Source organism: Bombina bombina, chromosome 4 (assembly GCF_027579735.1).
Source record: "Bombina bombina isolate aBomBom1 chromosome 4, aBomBom1.pri, whole genome shotgun sequence".
Taxonomy (NCBI): Eukaryota; Metazoa; Chordata; class Amphibia; order Anura; family Bombinatoridae; genus Bombina; species Bombina bombina.
Window position 1 is genome coordinate 438,463,899 of NC_069502.1, and position 9,020 is coordinate 438,472,918.

Consider the following 9,020-nt stretch of genomic DNA (forward strand, 5'->3'; position numbering starts at 1 on the left):
CTACCGTGGATCTAAAGGATGCATATCTTCATGTTCCTATCCACAGAGATCATCACAAGTTCCTGAGGTTTGCCTTTCTGGACAAACATTTTCAGTTTGTGACCCTTCCTTTCGGTCTGGTCACGGCACCCAGAATTTTCACAAAGGTTCTGGGGTCTCTGCTGGCGGTTCTCAGGCCGTGGGGCATTGCAGTGGCGCCTTATCTGGACGATATTCTGATCCAGGCGTCGTCTTATCAACTAACAAAGTCTCACACCGACATTGTTCTGTCATTTCTAAGGACTCACGGGTGGAAGATGAATCTAGAAAAGAGTTCACTAATTCCACAGACAAGGGTTCCTTTCCTGGGAACTCTAATCGACTCTTTATCCATGAAAATCTTTTTGACGGAAGTCAGAAAGTTAAAGATTATGAACACATGCCGAACCCTTCAGTCCAATCCTCGGCCGTCAGTGGCTCAGTGCATGGAGGCAATTGGATTGATGGTGGCAGCAATGGACATCATTCCGTTTGCTCGTTTTCATCTCAGACCTCTACAACTGAGCATGCTCAGACAATGGAATGGAGATTATGTAAATTTGTCTCCTCAAATAGATCTGGATCAGGAGACAAGGGACTCTCTTCTATGGTGGTTGTCGCCAGATTATCTGTCCCAATGGACATGCTTCTGCAGACCCTCATGTATGATAGTGACAATGGACGCCAGCCTGATAGGATGGGGTGCAGTCTGGAACTCCCTGAAGGCTCAGGGTGTGTGGACTCTGTCGGAGTCTCTACTTCTCATCAATATTCTGGAATTGAGAGCAATATTCAATGCGCTTCAGGCTTGGCCTCAGTTGGCTTCGGCCAAATTCATCAGGTTCCAGTCGGACAACATCACGACTGTAGCTTACATCAATCATCAGGGAGGAACAAGGAGTTCCTTGGCGATGACAGAAGTAGCCAAGATAATTCAGTGGGCAGAAGCTCACTCTTGTTATCTGTCGGCAATCTACATCCCAGGAGTGGACAACTGGGAGGCGGATTTTTTGAGCAGGCAGACGTTTCATCCGAGAGAATGGGAACTCCATCCGGAGGTCTTTGCCGACCTGGTTCTCAGATGGCACAGGCCGGAGCTGGATCTTATGGCGTCTCGTCAGAATGCCAAGCTCCCGAGATACGGATCCATGTCCAGGGATCCTCAGGCCTAACTGATAGATGCCTTGGCAGTGCCTTAGTCGTTCAACCTAGCTTATGTGTTCCCTCTATTTGCTCTCCTTCCTCGGGTGATTGCTCGAGTCAAACAGGAGAGGGCTTTGTGATCCTCATCGCTCCTGCGTGGCCTCGCAGGATTTGGTATGCCAGTCTGGTGGACATGTCATCTCTGCCACCGTGGAAGCTTCCATTGAGGCAGGACCTTCTCATTCAGGGACCCTTCCATCATCTTAATCTAATTTCTATGCAGCTGACTGCTTGGAGATTGAACACTTGATTTTATCTAAGCGAGGGTTCTCTGAGTCAGTCATTGATACCTTGATTCAGGCACGTAAGCCTGTTACTAGAAAAATTTACCATAAGATATGGCGTAAATATATTTATTGGTGCGAATCCAAGGGCTACTCATGGAGTAGGGTTAGGATTCCTAGGATTTTATCTTTTCTCCAAGAAGGATTGGTGAAAGGGTTGTCAGCAAGTTCCTTAAAGGGACAGATTTCTGCTTTGTCTATTTTGCTACATAAGCGTCTGGCAGATGTTCAATCCTTTTGTCAGACTCTGCAACTTGGTCGTCTCCACACTTTTTCCAAATTTTCCAAATTTGATACTTTTGCCTCGTCTGAGGCTGTTTTTGGGAGAAAGGTTCTTCAAGCAGTAGTGCCTTCCGTTTAGGTTCCTGTCTTGTCCCTCCCTTTCATCTGTGTCCTATAGCTTTGGTATTGTATCCCATAAGTAAGGATTAAATCGTCGTATCTTGTAAAAGAAAAGGAAATTTATGCTTACCTGATAAATTTGTTTCTTTTACGATACGACAAGTCCACGGCCCACCCTGTTGTTTTCTAAGACAGGTCTTTATTTTTGTTAAACTTCAGTCACCTCTGCACCTTGGCTTTTCCTTTCTCTTCCTAACTTCGGTCGAATGACTGGAGTGGGAGGAAAGGGAGGAGCTATATATACAGCTCTGCTGTGGTGCACTTTGCCTCCTCCTTCTGACCAGGAGGCGATATCCCATAAGTAAGGATGAAATCCGTGGACTCGTTGTATCGTAAAAGAAACAAATTTATCAGGTAAGCATAAATTTCCTTTTTCTTCTGATGGGAAGAGTCCACAGCTCCCCGCCCGTGCTTTATCTATGAGGCGGCGTTATTTAATTTTTGTTCTTCTGGCACCTTTTTTCACCCTGATATTTCTGCTACTGTTCCTTGTTCCCTTGGCAGAATGACTGGGGAATGAGGGAAGTGGTGGAGGTATTTAAGTCTTTGGCTGGGGTGTCTTTGCCTCCTCCTGGTGGCCAGGTTCTTATTTCCCAAAAGTAATTAATGCAGCTGTGGATTGTTCCCGTCAGAAGAAAAGAAAATGATCAGGTAAGCATAATTTAAGTTTTCTCTGGCTTATCTGTTTCCTCCGTTTTGCTCTACTTCCACGAGTCATTGCTCGTATCAAACCAGGAGAGAGCATCGGTAAAACTAATAGCTTCTGCATGGCCTTGCAGGATCTGGTTGCGGATCTAGTAACGATGTCATCTCTACCTCCTTGGAGGTTACCTCAGAGGAGAGACCTTCTTCTTCAGGGTCCTTTCCTCCATCCAAACTTAGATTCTTTGAAGCTAACTGCTTGGTGATTGAACGCTTAAAGGCCCCAGATTTCTATACCAATAAATTAAAAACATATTTAATAGAATGAATTCAAAAACAAAAAAAAGACGAGTGCTAATAGTACCCTAAAAGTTACCTCAAAGTTTGAAAAATAGTCCCAAAACAATCCTCTGTAAAACGGCTATAAAAATGGGTGTTTCCCCCCCCCCCCCCCTATCTGCCCATGTCCAATTAGCATTGCCTTGCTGATCAGGCACGGGAGCAGGAACTCAACAGCACGCTCACAGAGTTCACACTGACACGCTAGCAGAGCTTGTGTAAATGTTGCAACCAGTTGATCTGCTAGTGTGTCAGTTTAGATTTTTAGGCAGTCTGCTGTACCTGGATCCATTTTACTATCCAAATAGCAGCGGTATCAAAATGAAAATATAGCAGCTATTTAATTAAATAAAAGCGTCCTGCATTGGTGATATAGCGTTCTGCATGAAAGGAGCTAAGTTCACTGAGTGAAATAATTTAAACAGTCTTTGGTTTTTGAGCTTGCCAGAAGCTCAAAGACCATTTAAATTATTTCACTCAGTGAACTTAGCTCCTTTCATGTAGAACGCTGTTGGCAATGCAGGACGCTTCATAGGTTGCCATAGCAACCATTGCCGACGGCTCCCAAATGAATGCGTGCAGAGGGGCCAGATCTTCTTTCACTATGCTGCAAGGAGCTGAGGAAACACTGACTGCGCAGGCTTCAACTTACATGTCTGTCGTGCGACCGATTAGAATTATTGGAAGCTGAATAGCAGGTCTCAGTGGGCAGTGGAATCATTATAAATTTGTAAGTAAAATATCTTTAAAACCGCAAATTAGTTCTAATACATGCATATTAGTAAATTGTTAATCGGGTCATCAACTTTTTGTTAACTCCCAAATAAAAAACTATTATAGTGGCCCTTTAATTCTTTCTAAACGTGTTTTGTTCTGAAGCGGTCATTGAAACTATGATTCAGACTCGAAAACCGGTTACTTGCAAGATTTACCATAAGATATGGCGTAAATATCTTTATTGGTGTGAATCTAAGGGGTTCTCCTGGAGTCGGGTGAGGATTCCCCGGATTTTGTCTTTCCTTCAGGATGGCCTGGATAAGGGTTTATCGGTCAGTACCCTAAAGAGTCAGATTTCTGCGTTATCTATCCTTTTCCACAAACGTCTGGCAGACCTACCAGATGTTCAAGCATTTGTACAGGCCCTGGTTAGAATCAGGCCTGTGTTTAAACCTGTTGCTCCCTGTGGAGCTTTAATTTAGTTCTTAAAGTTTTGCAGCAGGCTCAGTTTGAGCCAATGCATGTTGTTGATATAACACTGTTATCCTGGAAAGTTTTGTTTCTTGTGGCCATTTCTTCTGCTTGCAGAGGGTCTGAGCTTTCAGCTCTGCAGTGTGATTCCCCATACCCTATTTTTAATGTTTATAAGGCGGTGCTTCGTACTAAATTGGGGTTTCCTCCTAAGGTGGTATCTGATCAAAACATTAATCAGGAAATTGTTGTTCCTTCTTTTTGGCCTAATCCTCCTTCTCAAAAGGAACATCTTTAGCATAACTTGGATGTTGTGCAGACTCAAAAATTCTACTTGCAAGCTACTAAAGATTTTCGGCAATCATCTGCCCTGTTTGTTGTTTTCTTTGGAAAACGTAAGGGCCAGAAGGCCACTTCTACTTCTCTGTCTCTCTGGTTGAGAAGTTTTATTCATTTGACGTATAAGACTGCTGAACAGCAGCCTCCTGAGAGAATTACGGCTCATTCCACTAGGGCTGTCTCCTCTTCTTGGGCTTTCAAAAATGAAGCTTCTGTGGATCAGATTTGCAAGGCAGCAACATGGTGCTGTCTACATACTTTTTCCAAGTTTTACAAATTTGATACTTTTGCCTTGGCCGAGGCTTCTTTTGGGAGAAAGGTTCTTCAAGCGGTAGTGCCTTCTGTTTAGGTCCTCCTGCCTTTTTTCTCCCTCCCTGTTCATGCCATGTCCTCTAGCTTGGGTATTGGTTCCCACTAGTAATTGGAATGATGTTGTGGACTCTTCATGTCATAGGAAAGAAAACAAAATGTATGCTTTCCTGATAAATTTCTTCCTTTCCGGACATGGAGAGTCCATGACCCCACCCTCTTTTTTTAATATAATTCAGTAGTTTTTTTTTTTTTTTGTTAACCTCAGGAACCATTTTACCCTTGTGTTTTTCTTCCTTTCCATTTCCTTCGGTTGAATGACTGGGGTTTATGAGTAAGGCAGTTACACTTAACAGCTTTGCTGGGGTGCTCTTTGCCTCCTCTTGCTGGCCAGGAGTTGGATATCACAATATGAATTGGAATGATGTAGTGGATTCTCCATGCCAGGAAAGAAAGAAATTTATCAGGTAAGCATAAATTTTGTTTTTCATTTGTTCTAAGTATTGGGTTTGGTTTGCACAGATAATATAAAGAAGCATATGTGTGTAAAGAAAGTGATAAACTAAGGATATCCGTATAACAAGTAACTGGAGACACATTAAGATAAAAACAGTTTTACAGTACACTGCCCCTTTAATGTTCACCTTTCAGTAAAGGACATATTTACATTTGGCTTTGCCAGTAAGTCATGGAGTACCTTGCTGTGGGTTGGAAATGAAGAATGTGTTGTATGTACTGCATGTTTACCTTGTAGAATGTTGGTGCACTTTTTTAAATATAGGCTTGATGCATGTATTTGAGGTACATTAGGGATTTGCAAACATCCGTGAAGGTTATTTTAGAGATTTCCAGAACAGGTCAGCAGATTAATTACTCCTTTACAGATATGCTGTCATAGTTACATTTATGTTTGGGATAAAGACTTAAAATGTACGGGTCATTTTGTCATCTACTATAAAATACTACTTATTGCATTGGTCATTTTGTTTTGGATATATTGTATGTTTAAATGTTGCCTTCTCTTACTGGCAGAAACACATGCTAAAGGAAGGCAAAGGAAGGATGCTCCAAGCCATCAGCCCAAAGCAAAGCCCCAGCAGCAGCCCAGCTCGGGAGCGGTCACCCTCCCCATCCTTTCGTTGGCCCTTCTCTACCAAGAATTCTCCTCCAGCATCACCACGACGACGCTCACGACCCTCTGCTAAATCCTATGACATCAGCGAGGATGAGGAAGATTAGCCTCCCTCTACTTTTAACAAGACTAATGTTTTGCTCCAGCTGCTGATCACTACATCACATCTACCCCAGAAGAGCAGCCACTCAGTGAGGTATAAAGCTCACTGTCTGAGTCCCAGATATCTGCTCTTTTGAGTAGTAGCATGAGAGGGATCCAGAAGAGTGTTACCAGTGGTTAAAACTCAGCACTTTTGTTCCTTACCTAAAATAACCTCTATATATATATTTTTTTTTTTTTGTTTAGAAAAAAATATATATATTCTTTTTTAATGAAACACATTTCTTTTTTAAATGAATTGTGTTCATACTGTCATTCTTTAGTCATTGCATTTTCCCTCCTATTTGCAAGGGGGTTTTATTGCATGGGTAGGTTCACAGCTGTCTAACACCAGTCTTATTTAACTGTTTTCCAATGTCGCTGCTCCTTATCTTGGTGTCTGAACTCTCTCACTTTATATAGACACTACAAGATTCTTTTTACGAGAAAACTGAAAACCACAAGCGTATACCTTGAGACGACTCTACTATAATTAGACTATTCTGCAGTGACCAGTGGATTGTCGTATCTGTGTTGAAGCAGTAACCACTTGGAGTCTAGCCATTTCTCATTAAAAGTGCCTGTTGCCATAAAAAAACTTTAATGATTAATGTTATTTCATTTGTGAAAGGACAGTTATTAACAAAGGACTAAATAATAGATACATTGTATGGCTCTTGATTGTTCTAACCAATTTCTTGTGATAGAAAGGCATTTTAACAATTATACTCTAGGTCCACCCCATGGAGTAAATGCTGTGTCTGCTGAAATACTTGCACAAACCTTTTCTCAAGGTGGCATTAAAAACATTCTTTTATGTAGTGGTACTTTAAGGTGTACAGTTTTTCTTGGGAAGAATTATGATGTATGATAATTTTCTGTGGAAACCATATGGATTTTTTTTAGAGTTCTTTAGAAGACAGAAAGTTGGTTACTAGATTGTTTACTATAAAATAATGTCTAGTTAAACTAGAAATGGGTTCTGTAAACCTTACTATTGATTGTGAAGTGGGCACAAAGACTGTTAGAACTAATTGTTGCACAGCTCTGTTACAAATACAAAAATTAATTTAATTATTCTAACAAAACCAAATCTGTTCTAAAACATCTGGAAGTTTTGTCCACATAGATTTAACTTTACCACTATAGTTTAACTTCTGGAAGTGAAAACTTACCTTCTTAAAGCAATACTCAGGCTAGGGAAGTCTCTAAAAGCTGAGTTGGAAGAGTAAGTAGCAAGACGAAAGATTGCTTTGATTTTTTTATTTATTATTAATTTTTCTCTTACAAGGTGTATCCAGTCCACGGATTCATCCTTACTTGTGGGATATTCTCATTCCCTACAGGAAGTGGCAAAGAGAGCACACAGCAAAGCTGTCCATATAGCTCCCCCTCAGGCTCCGCCCCCCCCAGTCATTCTCTTTGCCGCTCTAACAAGTAGCATCTCCACAGGAGGGTAAAGTGAATGTGGTGTTAGATTTGTAGTTTTTTATATCTTCAATCAAAAGTTTGTTATTTTTAAATAGTGCCGGTTTGTACTATTTACTCTCTAGCAGAAAGTGATGAAGAATTCTGCTGAGAGGAAAATGATTTTAGCATGTTGTAACTAAAATCCACTGCTGTTCCCACGCAGGACTGAGGAGTACCAAGAAAACTTCAGTTGGGGGGAACAGTTTGCAGGCTTAACTGCTACAAGGTATGTTCAGTCATCTTTTTCTAGTCAAGACTTACTAATGCTAGAAGACTGACAAGAATCCCCATGTGGGGAAGGTAGGCCATATTCTGAGACTCAGTATAGAAGGAAGGCTTATTTAACAGGGCTAAATGACTGGTGGACACTGTTAAAGGGCAATCGATTATTTTTTAGTAAAATATAATCACTATACAAGTTTTTTATCACTTTTGGAGTGTTATCTGGGGTTTTTATTCCAAATGGCAGTAATTTGGACACCTATTCAGGGTTTTGAAGGCCCCACAACTCCGGAGTGGAGAGGGAGGGGGCCTAATTTTCACGACTCAGTTGCGCTCTTCACTTTGCAGACAGCTTCATGCAGCTTCACGTGGAGGGTCCTAAAACTTCTTGAGGACTTCATAGAGGCTTACTTTTCATCAACTAATCCCCAGGGGCAAGGTAGGGCCACAGCAGATTGCTGTGGCATGGTGCTGTAGTTTGCTAACCGGTTGTCAGCTTTAGGTTGCTCCGGTTCGGGCATTAAGGGGTTAATTGACTTGATACTTGCTGTGCAATCATTACCAAGCATTAAGATCGTGTGGTGAAATTTTCAGAAAGATTGGATCATTTTTGAACATTTAGTAAAAAAGTGTGCACTTTTATTATTTAAAGGCACAGTACCGTTTTTTCTCAAATCCTTCAGAGAGACGTTGCTCTATGTGTTTAGTAGCCATGGTGTAACCCCCTTTACATTTGTGTTTAAAGTGTGCTAACGTATCTATGCATTTTAAAGATAATGTTGTTTCATGTTGTTTCACTTAAAAATGTAGCCCAAGATGATTCTTTAACAGAAGGTAATGAGGATAGTCCACCTTCCTCTCCCCATGTGTCGACGCCAGTCACGCCCCGCGCAAGCTATACCTAGTACATCTAGCGCAATGGTCCCTATTACATTACAACAATTAGCAGCAGTCATGGATAATTCCCTTGCGGCATTTTTATCCAAACTGCCAGTTTTTCCTAAAAAAGCGTGATAGCTCGGTTTTAAGAACAGAGTATGAGCAATCAGAAGCTTTGGAAGGTTTATCTGTTGTACCCTCACAACACTCTGAAGTGACGGTGAGGGATGTGCTGTCCGAGGGAGAAATTTCAGATACAGGAAAGATTTCTCAGCGGGCAGAATCAGATTCCTTAGCGTTTAAATTTAAGCTGGAACACCTCCGCATACTGCTTAAGGAGAAATTAGCTACGCTGGATGATTGCGACCCCATGGTGGTCCCAGAGAAATTGTGTAAAATGGACAGATTTCTAGAAGTCCCTGTATACACTGATGCGTTTCCGATCCTGAAGA

General features: G+C 41.5%; 1 protein-coding gene across 4 annotated transcripts in view; it reads left to right on the top strand.

Moving 5' to 3' along the window:
- LOC128656396 (choline-phosphate cytidylyltransferase A) overlaps window positions 1-6,824 on the top strand; it is a 110,154-nt gene extending 103,330 nt beyond the window's left edge. For all 4 annotated transcript variants that reach the window (XM_053710274.1, XM_053710275.1, XM_053710273.1 and 1 more), the window contains one exon: window positions 5,757-6,824. In XM_053710274.1, the coding sequence (XP_053566249.1) occupies window positions 5,757-5,963 (207 nt within the window). In that variant the 3' untranslated portion in view covers window positions 5,964-6,824. The remainder of the gene's footprint in view (window positions 1-5,756) is intronic.
- Window positions 6,825-9,020: the final 2,196 nt, after the last annotated feature.